Source organism: Hetaerina americana, unplaced genomic scaffold, assembly GCF_022747635.1.
Source record: "Hetaerina americana unplaced genomic scaffold, ioHetAmer1.1.p SCAF_9, whole genome shotgun sequence".
NCBI lineage: Eukaryota > Metazoa > Arthropoda > Insecta > Odonata > Calopterygidae > Hetaerina > Hetaerina americana.
This window is the reverse complement of record NW_027287538.1, coordinates 61,479,925-61,498,242: the sequence shown is the minus strand read 5'-3', so window position 1 is coordinate 61,498,242 and position 18,318 is coordinate 61,479,925. Positions and strand designations below refer to the sequence as shown.

At 37.8% G+C, this 18,318-nt stretch overlaps 1 protein-coding gene across 1 annotated transcript in view; it reads right to left on the bottom strand.

Moving 5' to 3' along the window:
* Positions 1-12,431, bottom strand: part of LOC139698597 (xyloside xylosyltransferase 1-like) — a 49,206-nt gene extending 36,775 nt beyond the window's left edge. Inside the window, exons 1-2 of the mRNA XM_071597440.1 lie at positions 12,418-12,431; positions 76-211 (exon numbers count right to left, since the gene is read on the bottom strand). Of these exons, the coding sequence (XP_071453541.1) occupies positions 76-211; positions 12,418-12,431 (150 nt within the window). The remainder of the gene's footprint in view (positions 1-75; positions 212-12,417) is intronic.
* Between the last annotated feature and the right edge of the window lie 5,887 nt (positions 12,432-18,318).

The following is an 18,318-nucleotide window of genomic DNA, read 5'->3' as shown; positions in this document are numbered from 1 at the left end:
AATTTCCCACTTAACATCAACCTCATCGGCTTTGCCACTGTTATAAAATGCTACGTACGAATTAAGACTACTTACCTCGTGAAACCTTTTGGAAGTCTTGGACCCACTTAAAACTCCTTCTATAATGGGTCTACTATATTCAGCAGTGATGACAGTCAAAATGATTGGCAATGAAGCTTTTTCGAGGACTGACTTGGCAAAGATGGGAAACCTATATTTTAAATTGACGTTTTTGTCCAATTTGGTCACAATACATAATAAATTAATATTTTCCTAGATTTTAATTCCTTTATTAATCTTTTTTAAGGTGCGAACCGGAAAATGGCTTGTAAACCATCGAGGTCGATTCAGAATTTCCGATAAATTCACTCTCGCAATCTTCCGCATAAAACACATATAATAATACTAGACAAAATACAAGAAACAGTTTTAAAAAGTGCTTAGGTGTTGCTTCCAGGATACTCATTACCGTTTCAATACTGCTGAGCTGTGTATCTGTCCGAATTTTTTACCGTTCTTGGTTGCGTTGGAAACCTATGTAAAGTAAGTAGAAATTCAGTTTTATGAGGCCTAAATGGTATGAGCTTTTTATTCTGGCGCCCCATGTAGCAATATAATCTGCGCGCGCAACAGGATTGCTGTATGCAAAATGGCAAGGCCCTGTCTTTGCGGCGCGGATAGGAATTGCCATAGTCGCCATAAGAAAAAGGCGATTAAAACGGTATTATTCACATATATTAAGAAGTTATCATTCTCCGTCAAAATTGTCATTGTCACATTGAAACGGTTTGCGAATTTTAGCTATCTTATCGATGGTGCTCTATCGTGTCACCCACCCCCTCCCCGAGCGGGAGCGTGTGGCATCCCAAAACAAAAAATTGGGATTTAGTAGGAGAGTACTAGGTAAACGCGATGAAAATGTCAAAGAGAAATGTTATCTGTCGCTGTTTGAGCCTAATTTAGAATATGCTGCAAGTATGTATATGGGATCCTCACGAAGTTGGATTGATTGCCGAATCGGATCGCGTGAAACGTAGAGGAGTTAGATTTGTAAAACGTTTCTGCGATAATCTTAGGAGCGTATCCTAAATATTACATCACCTATGCTGGCAATCACAAACGAAGCGAAGGTTAAATTACAGATTGAAACTCTTGCATGAATAAGAATGGAGCCTCTTAATCAGTGATGATGAAAATATATTATTACCCCCACCGCACTACGGTAGGAGAGATGATGTTATTAAAATTAGAGAGATAAAGTGTAGAACAAATAGATTTAAGATATCATTTTTCCCACGAACGATCATAATAACATTTCCCTCGAAAGGGATCATAATAACATTGCTCGACAGCAATAGGGTCATATTCGTGTCAAAATTATTATTCATCCCGTCACTTACTCTAGCTGTGCCCTGCAATTCACTAAAATATCTAAAATAACACTTGTGTGCAGGTTATCCCAATCTCATGGGTCATAATAAAACAAAATTATATTTTTTATAGAAAAGCAAACCACAAATCAACATATTTTTCTTGATGCCGAAAACATAATGATCGTAGCATTCAAAGAAAATAGAAGTTATTGATCAATAATCACCTAAAATATCTGTAAGAGTCGCAGAGTAGGAACATAACCATCTCACAAATGCATGCAAACAAATAAATGGAAATGTAGTTAAAAATATGTTTTTGCAGCATTTTATTGTTCAACAAATACCCTCGCCTTATTTAACTGACAGTGCTTCAAATTCCAAGGGAGAAACAATTGAAATATAGCACATTAAACATCAATTTAAGAGAGCAGAAAGAAAATAAATTCGAACTCACTGAATTACAGGAATTATTTTTGCCTCTGAGGTCCAAAAATTTTTATTCATACGTGTCAAGCTGCTAGATTATTAAGAAATGGCTGATCAGGCCTCATTAAGTATATGCCGCCAGTATTTGTGATCCTAATGAAATTGGTTTGCATATTGGCTGGGTCAGGCCGAACAGCACCGACAGTACAATGGGCTGAGTTGGGCCTACGAGGTCTGTTCAAACAGTATCGCGACTTTTGTGATTTTCAAAATTAGATATTATTCACTTGTGCCAACGTTTTTTCCAATCCTCGAAGCACTTCAAAAAATTATTTTTTGTGATCTTGTTCAGCTCCTCCTTCGATGCAGTCTTTATCTCGTCAATCGTAGCGTAGCGTCGTCCTTTCATGGGCCTCTTCAGTTTCGGGCACAAAAAAGTCGCTGGGGGCCATATCTGGGGAATACAGTGTCTGCAGCATCATCAGCGTTGTTTTTTGCCGAAAATTCGCGCACAAGCAACTATCAACGATGAGCAGGGGTGTTGCTATAGTGCAAAAGCCAATTTTTGTTCTTCCACAAATCCTGGCGTTTGTGGCGGATTGTTTCGCGCAGATTGCGCATAACTTGCAGGTAATAGTCCTTATTTATCGTTCTACCTTGTGGCAAGATCGCATGACGCACCACGCCCCTGCAATTGAAGAAAACTCTAAGCCAAACTTTTACATTCCACCGAACTTGGCGTGCTTTTTTCGGTCTTGGCTCGTGCCCCATTCCATTGGGATGATTGAGCTTCCGTTTCCACGTCATAATCATAAACCCACGTTTCGTCACCAGTTATGACCCTCTGGATCAAATTCGGGTCGTCGCGGACAGTCATTAGCAATGTTAATGTGTTGCTGTTTTTGGTCGAAAGTGAGCAATTGAATTTCGCGGCGACCCGTTTCATGCCCAAATCAATGGTAAAAATCGATTGGCACGAGGCAATCTATATTTTTAGGCCCTCAGCAACTTCTCTAACGGTGATTCGACGATTAGTCAATACTATTTTCTTCACTTCATCGATGTTTTTGTCTGTAGTTGACGTGCTCGGGCGTCCCGGCAGCTCGTCGCCCTTCATATCTTCTCGGCCCTCTGAGAACATTTCGTACCACCGATAAACGTTGCTTCGCTCCAAGTTAACTTCTCCATATGCCACAGTCAACATTTGGAATGCGTCTGCGCACTTAATTTCGTTTTTCACAAAAAATTTGATACAGACTCTTTGATCCATTTTTTGGAACAGGCAAAAATCGAAGACAAGCCAAAACACGTCCAGGCAAAACAGCTGTCAACAATCAACTGAACATCCAAATGGCCGAAAATTTCGGCATAAGTGAGAGACATAGGTGCCTACATAACGCCACAAAAAATCGAAAATTAAATATGCGCAACCCGCTAAAATTCGAAATTTGCGATAAATTTTTAACAGACCTCGTATATCACGGCTCAAGCGTGTGGGCTGTCCTAAGTCAGGCCGTGGGCCGCCTACGCAGGACTCATACCACGGTCACCATTCATATTTATTGACAAATTTTGCACCATACGGTCGCATTGCAAACCATATCTCCTATCCATGCCCTTTCGAATCTCGATTGTTTAGCTCATTGGTTAAATTAGCATGCAGGGCAGCAGCAGGAAAGTTCAAGGCTATGTTGCCGTTTCACTTCACTAGGAAAGGAGGGACAATCTTATTAGAACTGAAGGTCATTATATGTCGTGGCAATTTATTATGAAACGAGATCACTTGAATCGTAATCGTCACTATTACCGCCGGTACACAAGCGCGAGACTCGTCAACCCGTTTCCAGAATAGCTGCCGCGGTCTGACTGCCCCCAAAACTCACCGGCAAGAGCTTTTGGAGGTAAGATTTATTTCCAGCGATATTGAAGCATATTTTACTGGCCCCCATGACTTTTATGAGAAATAATGCGTCCATTGATATATGGGAAAAGGAAATAATGATAAGGCCAGTACTGGACTTCATATCTAAAATGACTCTCAATTGAATAGTCCTCCTTTGCGGCGGGTTACACTAATTGCCTTCTTTCCTTATCCTTTTCTTAATCCTTTTTCCATTATTTTAGGCGATATAGAACTAAACGCTAATTTGCCACTTCTTCCAAAATTAGTATTTATAATATTTGTATTATAAAGAGTTGAGTTATTGAGTTTTCTTGAACAGTATCTTTTAAAGGAAGATATTTTAAGATACCAATACCCATAACTCACTGGGTGCTTGTATGCACCATACCACCTTCATCGTGCACGTGGAAACATCAGACATATTCGTGAGTGCCCTTTCTTTGTTCATCTATGTTTTATTAAATTTTCAATCAACTTTATTGAATATATATACATGTATGTATGTGTGCACTCATGCACTCTTCCCATTTACAGACAAACACAAATATTAATTTTATTAGGTAATCTACCAGTCAAGGTATATTTTGGATGGACACCATCACCAAATAAATATTTTTTCTCCTAAAAAAACAGAACGCAACATTCTACTCTACAACAAGTCCCTCTTCATCTCTGCGTACTTCCTTCCATCCTTCATCCCATCCAACATCCCTATGTTTGCCAGCACTTTCCTAGTTTGCCTAACAATTTCTCCTCTACTACAGTCTTCAACATCACACTGCCGATCAATATGCTATTCATCCATTTTTCCTGCCTACCAAAGATTTCCATCAAAAATGTCCTCCCCTTGCCAACCATTCCTAGCTCTCCCTCATTTGATTTTCTTTTGGCCCATTTCACCTTCTCCATCCTTCTGCACACCCAAATTTCAAGAGCCTCCAATATACACCTATCCTCCTGCTTAGGTGACCATGTCTCCGCGCCGTACATAACAGCACTCCATATCAAAGTTTTGGCTAGCCTTTTATTGGCATCTTAACTTAACGTCCCTGTCATCAACTCCCTCATTCTTGTGAAAGCCTCTTTTTCTAGCGCAATTCTTCTCCTGACGTCCCCACTATTTTGGCCGTGTTAGTCCAACATATTTCCGAGATACGTAAACTGTTCAACCTTCTCTAGTTTTGACCTTCCTATTTTAATGCTATCCTTAACCTTTCTCTTTCTGGAAAATCGCATAGGTCGCAGAGTAGCTTACTGCATTGTGTTTTGTAGGGGGCTCAAAATAGTTATTTGGTAGTTCTGTGCATCCAAAACCTACCTTAACCGGTATCTATATATTATTATTATTAGGTAATCTACCAGTTAAGGTAGATTTTTGGATGGACACAGCTACTAAATAGATAAATATTTTGTAACTCCGTAACTTTTGTAACCCACCGTACATAGCTACGCTCCATATCAAATGTTATACGCTGTTATGAAATGTAGCCTCCGTTTCAAAAAGACAAGGCAGGGGTGGCGGGTTAGAAAATGGAATTTAGATGCATTAAATGGATTGACAAGGAAGAAGTACCAGCAGGCTGTGGAAAAAATCATGGAGGATGTTAAAGAGCTATATACTATTAAAGAAAAATGGGAATGTATCTAGAAAGGGTTATGGAAAGCCGCAAATGTCACTATTAGAACCGTTAAAACAAGCACACATCTGACGCAGGACAACCTTTGTACCACCTATTTCCCCGGATCCCTTCGGCTGAAAACCTTTCTTAAAGAACTGCTTTCTGCTTTACTCGAAAATGACGCGACCTCATCCTTACTACCCCAATGCCCCTCTCTCTCATACAGCCAATTTCAAAAACCTTCTGAGATCCACCAACCCTTTGGCGCTCCCCCCGTGACAAATTTCCTCATATTTCCCCTGCTTGCAACCACCCCCGATGTAAAACATCTCTACTTATCAGATCTACTCCCCTCTCCCCACATCCCCTCATTACCCCCTCACCTCGTTCCCACGCTAATTGCCTCTCAAAAACCATTATTTATCTTTTGCCATGCAAACAATGCACTTCATTTTGCATAGGCGAATGCATTACCCCCTTATCCATTCGAATGAACAATCACCGCTACTCCTGCAATTCCGTCTCACTCTCTTCTCTTCCTATCCCTTCACACGCCATTCCCATAACCTATCATTCGACCAGAGTTTCTCCCCTACTATCCTAAAATCCCTACCCGATTCAGCCGCCAATATGGAGGTGAGAACTAGAGAATCCGCATATATGCTAGGTTTCCGATCTTTCAATGTTCCCAACCTTAACCGCCATTTTTAATTCCCGTCCCAGCATTCCCTGCGCCCCCCTCCAGACCGCTAACTTCTCTCCGAAATTTTCAGTCTTACTTGAAGAAGGCCTCGGAGAAGGCGGAAAGCTTAAACAATCTACAATGTGAGAGTCCTTACTATTTTATTTGTGTTCTATTGTGCCGTCCAAATATATTACTGCTCGTGTGATTGTTTCTATATCATTGATATATATATATATATATATATATATATATATATATATATATATATATATATATATATATATATATATATATACTATATTCTAAGAAAGCCGTAAGTCGTGTCAGTTACATCATTTATAACTCGAGAACGGCTTAGCCGATTTTCATGATGTTTAATTTTTTCGATACGATTCATTCCAGAATAGCAGAATAACCATTAAAATATCGTAAAAGTATCGTATTGTAATCGACGATTATAACGATATAAGGTTTTTTGGATTTATCTCACCACAGAATTGCAGAATTACCATTAAAATATCATAGAAGAATCGTATTGTTATATCGTATCGTCGATTTTAATTATATTTGTTTTTTTTTGGATTCGTCTCAACCCAGAATAGCAGAATGGTCATTTAAATATCTTTAAAGTATCGTATCATAATATCGTATCGTAAAATATCTAATCGTATTGCTTCATTGAAGAAATTTCAACGTCGGAAGTAGGTTGACGCGGTACCTGGTGATCCAGATGGGCGTTCTACTGATGCTCTTCTTTTGCATCATTCGTCTTGGAATGAAAACTAAATTTGTTGCGATGGCTTGTGGGAAAAGAAATTCCACGACAGTGGCTGACCACAACCTCTCAACCAGAATAACATTCTGTAGTAGTTTGCGGGAATATTACTTCCTCGGCAGTGACCAACTACAGATACAAACACCCAGAAAACCCTTCACAGGGTTACAGGGAATCCGTTAGGGATACCTGGGTTTATGAACACATTAAAAGTATCGTGTCGTATCGTTTTAATGAAGAAATTTCAGCATCGGAAGCAGGGCTACGCGGTTCTCCATTAAAATATCTTAAAAGTATCGTATCGTAATATCGTATCGCATCGCTTCATCGATGGATTTTGCCTTCCCCACCTCTCTTGTGTTCGTCCTTTGTGTGTGTTCCTATCCCTTTTCCTTATATCTGTTTCAATATAAATGAGTATTTGTACGCCGTTTGGCGGGATTTCGTGTTTTAATGCGTGTATATATATATATATATATATATATATATATATATATATATATATATATATATATATATATTCATTATTCCTGAATATCATTGACATTATGAATATTATCAACACAGATGTTCTCACCGATACTGTTCAACTGCCATCAAAAATAAATTAATTAAATACGTTTCCTTATATGGAGCATTAAATAAATAAGTAAACGAACTCATAAATATCCTATATATGGTATACATTGGTTATATATTCTTGTTTAACTCCCCCATATGCGTCCTTCTTTCCTGCTTATCGCAAGCATAATAAATCCTCCGGGCTCGATAAAATAATTGCTCGCATAAGTAAGAGAATAGCGTCGGAAATCGCACCGTATCTAGAAATTATATTTAAGAAGTCGCTGGTGGATCACAAGGTTCCCAGATATTGGAAAACGGCTAACGTAACACCAATATTTGAAAACGGAGACTAGTAGGAACCGAGATATTACAGATCTATTTCCCTAACACCCATTTCTTGCAAGGTTTAGGAACATACATGTGTTGTTCCTAGTTCGATCGTGAAACTCCTCGATAGTCAGTAGTTATTAATGAAAAATCAACACGGTTTCCCAAAGGGTAGATCCTGCGAGACACAAATGACGCTTTTTATTCACGATATTCTTACTTCGGGGGAGAGCAATTTTCCAGTGGACGCGATATTTCTAGATTTTAAGGAAGCCTTCGACAAAGTGCCTCATAGTGAACTACCCACAAAGCATATGGCATAGAGAAAGATATCCGGAGTTGCATTAAAGACTTTTTGAATGGTACAAAGGGTAGTCATGGATGGAATTAGCTCAAATGCAGTAGTCTATGACTACCCTTTGTACCCGGCCATTCAAAAAGTGTTAAATGCAACTCCGGATATCTTTGTCTATGACACATGCTACTATCCTGTACGTGTGTGCGTGTACTGTGTTTATGTATATAAACATACCCTTTTACTATCCTCTCAATTCAACTTTCTCCCAGTTCTCCGACATGAAGCTACCTTCAGAGGAAGTTTTGATTATTATTATAATAATTCATCTATTATTTCGTAATACCCATAACAAAAGCCCCTCTGTTTATCCTTACCTTCCTCCCCCCCCCCCAATGACCTTTCTTCTGCTTATCTTCCTGTCAGTTAGTGACATGTACAAATTTAAAATTACATGTTTCTACAATATCCAATACCATGAAGTATCGTTTTCATGTCAATGAATAAGTCACATGACAGTTAAAATATTAGAAGTTACGTTGCTCACATTGAAGATGGTTACTTATAAAGAACATTTTAAAATATTAATAGAGCTCCCAGTAAACCTATTTTTGAAAAACTAGAAATCTTACCTCTTCCTTGTATATACATTCTTGAAACAGTGTCTCTTATTAACAAAAATCAAGACATGTTTATTTAAAATTGTGACCTTCATAGTCATAATACGAGAAGCCAAAATGCATTCCATCTAAGTCAGCAAAGAGTAAATAAAACGATTAAAGGGATAGATCATCAGGGAATGCTTATGTACAATAAATTGCCTGCTTATATTAAAAATATCAAAAGTTCCTTTAAATTCAAGTGTGCCGTGAAAAAACTACTTTCATGTAAATTATTCTATAGTGTAGATGATTTTCTAATGCATACCATTTTAAATGTATAATTGAAATGTGTTAATCAAAAAAAAATTGTAAATTGTATGTATTTGTATTTTTCATATTGTTTTGATTTTGCATAATGTTGATATGAAGTGTAAAACATGTATTGACAAAGCCATGCATAATTCTATGCTTATGGTGAATGATTAAATTGAATTGAATTGAATTTATTTGGTTAACAGGTCAAGATAATTAATACTTTTGATGACCCTAAGTTAAACTAGACATCAAAAAATGAAAGCAGACAGCCTCAGTTCTGGAATTGCTCTTATTTCGCAGATGAAAAATTAATTTTTTCTCTTTAAATGAAAAAAATGGCTAGTAAGTGACATCTAGGCCTCAAGATGCTGGTTATTGAAAATTGAATTTCTAAATTTTGATAAAATTCTAGATAATAATGACCTAATTCTTTTTTAATATTAGCTCGACCTCCTGGCTTTACCAAAAATACTCAATGGTTAATTATGGGACAGTGTTCAATCACTGGAATCATATTATACCATTTTTTGTATTCCAATGACAAAATTCAACCAAAAATAGCCAAATTTGTGGTTTTGAACCTGTTATCAAGTGACTGCCAAATTAAATTCATATCAAATGATTATTACTTAATAATCACAAATGCTTTCCAATCTAACGATATAGGATGATCCAAGCCTTGATGAAACCAGATCGCAGTCTTTGATTTTCTTATCCGTAAAAGACAAATGCTATTTCCCATCCTATCCACAGCTACTTGATTGCACATAGCATTCATTTATAGTAGTAGTAACTGTAGTGATAAAACGGTATTCATTTATTCTTGATTTGATGGACATTATATCAGCCATCAATGCTGCCAGTAATTAAGTATAACTTATGCTAATTGTTTTTGAAATGTAAACAAAGTCCAAATCAGTAAATGACTGATAATCTAGCATTGAGTTTCATTGGTGATCCTTAATCTACAATTGAGTTTTGTTGGTAGTGTCCTTGTACAGTTGTTATTTCTCAGTGCAAAAAAGCCTCTGTATTTGCAAGTTTAACTATCATTTTCCCTGTATTTACTTATTTTCAATTACTAATTGTGTGCGCTCTGACTTATCCAGTTGTGGCGGCTCAACCCTTGAATCATCATTGAGCGCCATTGCGAACGCGCTCGAGGCAATACCGATTGGTGACATTTCGGCCGAGACAGTGGCATTCGCTTTCTTTAGCGGATGGATGTCGCGTTTCGGCTCACCCCAACGCATCACTACCGACCAAGGACGGCAGTTTGAAAGCAACCTCTTCCGCCAGCTCTCCCTCATGGCCGGCGCGGAGCATTTCAGGACGACAGCATACCATCCTGAGGCGAACGGGATGGTAGAACGGTTCCATCGACAGCTGAAGGCCGCCATCCGTTGCCACGGGACCACTCAGTGGGTGGACGTACTTCCTGCCATCCTCCTGGGATTCCGCGCCTCCTGGAAGGAAGACCTAGATGCCTCCACTGCAGAGCTAGTGTATGGGGAGCCTCTCCGCCTTCCCGGAGAATTCCTCTCACCAACCTCTCCATCGCAGCCAGCTGACACCGCCTTCATGTCCCAGTTGCGCGAGCATTTCCGGGAGTTGAGCCCTCGCCCCGCTGCCCGCCACGGTTCCCGTCAGGTCTTCATCTTCAAAGACTTGCCAACGGCGTCCCACGTCTTCGTCCGGCACGGCCCCCCGCGGGGTTCTCTTCAGCTACCGTATGACGGGCCGTTTAAAGTTTTAGAACGGAATGATAAGGCGTACAAAGTCTGCTTACCAAACCGTGATGTGTTCATTTCTCTCGACAGACTCAAACCTGCCTTTACGGTATCCAACCTACCAATTTATAACCACCAGGCAGCTCTACCGCTTCACCACACCGCGCCACAGCTGGAGGCAGCAGAATCGGACGAAAGATGGCCTGCCGCCTTCACATCGCGCCCAGCTGCGCTGCCTGCACCGCCAGACCCTCAGCCCCCAGGTGCTGCACCGCGCACACAGCGCGGCGAACGGACAACCCGATCTGGGAGACGCGTGCGCTTTCCGTCGCATCTTGAAGAATTTCAACTATAATTTTCTCTTTTTTTCTCTTTTTCTTTCGTTGTCTTGACTTCATTACCTAACCTGTCATGCTTCCACCACCACTACACCCTCCTTCCTTGCCGCTCACCCGTTATCACCTCCTGTTTCCACAATTTTTCCAATGTCTACTAATCACCAGGGACTATAAAACAACCAAGGGGGTGGTGTGGTGGCTCAACCCTTGAATCATCATTGAGCGCCATTGCGAACGCGCCTTCGCCGGCAAGTGTTTTGGCTTCCGGCGTTCGCCACCAGGGTCCGCCGCCAGGGCGCAACCACGCCGCCAGAGCCACTCTCAGTCTCACTCTCACTCTCTCTCTGACTGGCTCTGGACCGTCACGCGCGCCGCCATCGTGGTCAACCCAAGGACGCTGCTTCCTGGTGAAGGATTCTCTCCTGGCTTCGCCACCGCACGGCCGAATATTTACTGAATAATTACTGTTCAATCGCCTCATCAAGGTTTTAATTTTCTGAGCACAATAAACTTTGTTAATTGTTAGGAGGTGTCATTATTTCCACCACGATACCTCCTTCACCAGTCATGTAACATCCATGTCATTGTATATTTAATGTAAATAAGAATATTTTATAACAAATTAGAGATAGCACTCACCAATTTGTGAGTCAAAAGGTTGGAGAAGGTAAAAGGTAAAACATAAATTTTTAGCACGCATAGCCAGTTGTATTAGGGTGATGCTTCTTAATAAGCTTTATAACAGAGAACTTTTGAATGTTCATCTCTTCCTCTATCATGGAGTGAACCAACCTGGAATAAAAATTAGATTTGTATTTAAAAAAATAAAAATAATAATTTTATTATTTATGATACATACCTAAATCTTTTTTGCTATAAAACTGTCAAGATACACTTGTTTTGCCGGCTCTCAAAATGTTGCGAAAATGTAACACTGCTTTATAATCATATAAATTTGTAGTGTGCGTAACAGCTGCCGTATGATGCAACAGTTTCCCATGCTTTCAAAATTTCTCTTATTGTACTAGATGATTGCTGCTATCTTCTCATCCACAACTGTCTCCTTTGAAACACAATGCAACTCCATGGGCTCTTCAATAGTCAAGACCTGGCTGTGCTCCTCCACAAGCTCATTAATAGCATTGCTTTTCACCTTCAGTCTAAGGAGCTAGAGTGATATATCTGTCCTCCCTTTTTAGCAATCCTGTATACCTAGAATACCCCCATGGAGCAAGCGGCAATTGAGTAGAATCGGTGATATGAGGTTCGAAATTTTTAAGTTTTTTTTAAGTAGCTTTCTTTCACAGCATTCCGTGCAACTGGTTAGCTGGGTTCGGAAGTTCCATGGTTTTGTATCTTTTGGCGGGCCCTGGAATAGTCACGGCCGCTGTGCAAGAGTAGGTTTTGCAGCGGTATCTATTCAGAAGTTATCATGAATGTCATCATTATTTGCCAAAATACTCACCATCCCATTGACATTTTTTTAAACTCTTAGCTAAGATATCGATGGTGCTTCTCTTGAGCATGTGAATACAATCACTGACAAGGGTGTTACTATGGCGGTAAACAAGCTTAAGTTTTAATTCACACATTCTATCTATTAGCTCAAAGGCTTATCGCGTCTTCTGGTTTTTCAAGTGAAACTATGCTTACGGTCTACATTGATACTAGAGTATAAATATTACGCAGTAGTCTGGCCTGTTATTTATTATTAATGTGTTATATAAAATCAATTCTGTTTAACCTACAATGCAACTATAGAAAAAATTGAAACACTTTTTGTTAAATGGGTGTGTTAAAAAATATTGGCTACACTCTGACTGGATAGTTTTTTTCCTTGCACTGTTTACTGGATATCCATTGTCCCTGTTAATTTTTTGTTGTCTTTTTAGAATTTCAAGTGCCTCGCGGATTTTCCGGGGAGTATAGCACTTTTCCTTCATTACTACTTTTGCTCCCTCGAACTCGATGACGTGTCCCGGCTCACTCCAAGCATGCTCAGCGATGGTTCAAAAGTTAGCTTGCTTCTTTTCCATCGCCATGCAATGTTCTAAAAAAATACCGTTGACCTAAACACGCAGGCAGGATGGCCAGCAAAATTATCGTCACCGAAAGACAACCAACGCGGATTGAAAACCCAGAAATGCAGAGACTAGCAGTTCAACTCTGCAGAAACCTTCGAACAAATTTGATCTTCTAGATGTTAGAAATACATACCAACGTCCCTTCTTGGATAAAAATACATACCCCACTCTTTAGAGATCTATTCGTAAAGGTGTAGGTTGACTGTAATCACTGAAAGGAATGCAATTACTGTTAAATGAGTTTTTAGTTTATAATACTGACTCCCATTTGAAATGATTGATTAACATATTTTTTCAATAATCTATTTACTTTTTTGGTACAATACCAGTATTTTTTTGATACTTGTATTGAATGACCTTCTTATGATTTTTTCTAGTAGTGCTGGTGTACATAAGTATAGCACTAATAAAGTTAATAACTCACACATGTCTTATTCATGTACTGACTTCTTATCTAGGGCCCTGTAACATGGGTCTCAATTTGTACAGCAATTCGTCTGATGACTTTAAAATTTCAATGTGCCTTACATCCTTCGAGTGCTAGCTGAAATGTCTCTCACTAAAAAGAACGTTCTACAGCACCAGTTGTGATTACCTTTCTTGTTACTAATGTTATAAATCCCATTTGACATATTCTATACTAAATGTGCAATTTTGTACTAATGATCCTTGGACAAAACAATTACTTTTATTATTATGCTATCATTAATATTTATGATAATTCAAATTATAAGAAACTGTGGGAGATGTAACAACAATAACTTTTAGCAGAGTCATTCACTAAAAGCTCATTATAACTTTATGAAGAAAAATGTACAAATTTTAAGCTTTTTCAATGTGGAAAAGAAATGTTCAACAGATTTCTGGAAGAGGATACTACTGTTGATGAAAATGAGGGGTAAGACTACATGCTCAGGGATGAATCTGAGACAGTACTGAAGGATTTACAGCTCAAGAAAACGGCTAGAGTTGATGAAATACCAGTTAAAAATGCAAATATATTCTGTAGTTAAAGACTGGGCCTTGAGAAGGATATGACATTGGCATGTGCATTTTGATTATATGCTGATGATGAACGTTTTCTGTCACTTGCTCTTTGGCCTCAAATAGCGTAGTTAGTGTGACTAATCTGGCCAAAAAATAACATTTTATCACTATTATGTGTATTAAGGAGTTTACAGATTTCCTAAGAAACTGCCAGAGATGCCGCGACAGTAACTTTTAACGGAGTCATCGGCTAATGTGCATTTGAATGCAACAATTTCAATACTTGTATTGAATTACCTTTCTATGGTTTTTTCTAGTAGTGCTACATACATAAGTATAGCACTCATAAAGTTAATAACTCACACATTTCTTATTCATGTACTGACATCTTATCTAGGGCCCTGTAACATGGGTCTCAATTTGTACAGCAATTCGTCTGATGACTTTTCCCGCAGTGTTTTGGAAATTTGTCAAAGGTATAAACAGCCTAAGTGTTTATAGTTGGCTATAACGTCATGGACTATGGTACGTTGCGCACGACTACAAATGCCTGGGACATTGTATGTACGGTATTTCGTCACAACATCTAGTTTCTTTAAAAGCCCCAAAATTTCAGGGTTTATTAGGACGCCTCGATAGCTTAATTGTCTAGAGCACTCGATCGGACATTGAAGGATCTGGGTTCGAATCCCAGTCAAGGCGAATGATTTTTACACTCTGAAATTGTTGCATTGAGTTTACAGATATTTTGCGTCATACTATCAATAGTATATACAAACAGCAATGTGTAGTGCCAAGGTCCAACGAATATATACTTTAAGGCAGTAGACTACTGCTAATGAAATTAGCTACAAATGAACTTTCTCTCATTTGAAAAATGTAAGCGCAATCATGACTCATTAGTTTTTGGAATTATTTGTTTTGCTAATTAAAGTGAGCTAGCGGACTAAAAGTAGCAACTACTTTTTTTAAGTAGCTGTAGCATCTATGCTACATTTTCTCCATTCATAGCTAACAGCAAAGATGCTCCTTTTCTTGAGCAAAGAACTGAAAAGTAGCGAGTCACCAATTTTTACCCAAAAACTTTTGCTAACGTATTCAATGCATTCATACCTCTGGTTAAGACTGTGGAGTGGCATTTCCACCACCCCTCCCCCCCCCCCCGCTGCCCCTTTGAAGATTCTCCATCCTGCATGCCAATGCCTCATAGATTCCCTAGCCATGGGCTGGCTCGAGGAGTTCCAGGGGTCACAAATAAATACCAATGTCTCAAATTAAGCCCAATGGTACCTCCTGCAGTTTGCATCCTCACACCACCTCATCCTCATTACTTCAGCCTCACACAACAACCTTGCTGAGTGAATCCCATGTTATAGATCACCAACAGGAGAAGAAATCCAACATAATGGCTTCTTGGCTAAAATTAAAAGGGCAAGATATTCATTCACCTTCTTTGAGGAAAAATGTGTATGTTAACACAGCCTGCAGTACACCCTGAAATTCTATGGTTCCACTTCCCCTCCATCATCTTCACCATATGCTAAGGTGATCAAGATCTAAGCCTTAGTTTTGGTGATTCATATCTTTGAAAACCTAGAGAAACAAGCATAGATTTGGTACACATAAGGTTTAGAAGTTTTGACCGTCAAAGGTTTTCCGGTAGAGTAAGATAAGATTCCACTTTGCTCCTTGACAATCTGGTGAAGGTTTTCATCACTTTCTCACAGTTTAAAGATGTCTTTGTAATTTCCCATTAGATTGGAACACACTTAAGTGTCTAATGATAACTTTTTTGTTTTAACTAACACATTCAGTACTCCCCTTAATATTTGAAATTTTCAGTAAAAGGAAGGTATTTTAACATCAAATTAGTAAATTACATCCTCAACATCTAATAGATACATGTAACAATGTTTGCATCCAATAGAGATATTGCTTTTGATGGCTTTTTTAACAATGAGAATTTTCAAATGGCCTTCCTTGAATTATCTAAGAGGACCAAACCATACAATACCACTCATTTTATTGGTGTTCATGGTGAATAATAAGTGGAAAAGCTCTTTGCAATTCTAAAGAAACTACACAGTTGTGTGGTGGTTTATATAAACACAGGACTTTGTAAGTAATCTTTCAAATATGTTCAAAATTTGGAATACAATTTTCACAAATATATATTCAGGAAAGTTGTTTTATTTTTGTCTTATACATATTTTGTTTAGTAAAATTTCAAATCATCTCTCACAAACAAAAATACTCTCGTATTTACATAGAACTTACAGGAAGCTTTTCTAAGGCCAAGGTTTAAGTGTCTTAACCTAGATGAGGTTAATATTTTTAACAAGGTTTAGGGCAAAAGAACAAACCAATATATCCTTACATTGATCTCCAGGATCTGGCACACGGTATTGAAAAATACTCTTCTAATATTTGAAATTATCTTCATTGTCATGCACGGAATGTATACCAAGTTAAAAATTTAGGTGACACTGATACCAAATAATGACTCTAATCAGGAAATAAATCCACAGTGTTTTGATCATGCCCAATTCATTTTCTAAACAATGAAATACACTAAATTCCCAAAAAAAGTATTTACTAAATTATGTTTACATTAACCCCATAAATAAGTGGCATATATCACATGGCTAATAATAGTTATGATTGGTAAAATAGCTGAAGCATTTCCTTCCTCACCAAGGATGGATTCACATGTATACCAGCACCATCCATTGTCTTAGGCTAGAGTGCATGTACAAATCTAAAATGATTAGCTCAATCCAATGATACTCCATTGCATTGAGTTAAATTTATATTTTGATTAAAAGATTCACATAATGGTAAAAATAATAAAAATTATATTGCTCACACTCCAGATCATTTCTTATGCAAAACATTTGCTAAAAAAGGCAATTTTTTTCTCACTCTTTGCTAGTACTGGATTGTATCTAAGAGCTAAGTCTGATTTCACTGATGACAGTCAATACTTAATCTTACAACAATTTTTACTCAAGTAAGTCCTGATGTTACTATTGTTTTCACTCCAAAGGGGGGTCAATTGTAATAAGTAATAAAATTGCCGAAGCAAAGTTTATGTATGTAAAGCTGCTATGAAATCATTGACAAATTAAATTTGCATATAATAATCATTGATTAATACAATAAAATTCTTTCCAATCCACCCAAGGATGATAAAAAACTTTATGAAATCTGATCCATCTTTAACTATCTTAGCCATAAAAGACAGATGACTATTCTCATCTTATCCTGTCATTGTATCAGTAATCATTAACTTTGATCTACTATTAATGCCAATCATTACCATAAAACATTATCTATTGATTCTTCATGTGACAGGCATTATATTAGCCAACTATATTGCACGGTATAAAATAGTACTTGACCAATTTGTTTTGAAATGTAATCAACAGTCAAATGAGTAAATGACTGACAATCTAGCATTGAGTTTTGTTGGTGAAAATGGTCCTTAGTGGGTTGTAATTTTACAGTACATGCAGAAGGCAACAGGGAACCTAAAGATATTCAAAAGGTGGATAGCAAAATCCAATGACACAATTCCCTTACTTTTACAGTTTGGTTCATAAAATTCTCTGACTTCAAAATCTGTCAAAAAATATTAGTAAATACTATAATTTACACTTAACTCATTTCAAATTACATATTGAGATTAAAAGATAAATTTTATTTATACGACATAATTAACAGATTTTATATGTACCTTTTGTAAAGCTGTCTGATAAACGAATCCTAAGTAATGATAGTAGCATCAGTAATAGGATTTCGGCCTCGGAGGTTCTGAATTAAAACTCTAATTTGTAAATCGCTTTACTAATATAACAAATAAAGTTACAACCACCTGGAGAAGTGACATAAGTACACTTTAATAAGAATCACTAAATACTACCTCATTTTGTCAACTTATCAGCCATAAAATATTTTGGATTGTCTCATCTGTAACATATTTCAATGGGCCAATGCACAAAAGCCATGGTATTTTCAGGTTTGACTTTTCAGGTTTACATTTTCCCGGTTTAAAATTATTTTCAATGACTAATTGCATGCTCTCTGACATATCCAGTCATGTGACAACAAGGTCATGGTACATTTAATTTAAATAAGAATATTTTATAACAAATTAGAGAGAGCACTGACCAATTTCAATAGGTAAGAGATTAGATCCACTTGAAGAGGAAGCACACATTCATGTATGTGCATTTGAAACTCTTCTTTCTCACTCTCTCACTAAACTTTGGTCACAACGGACACTATTGCACATT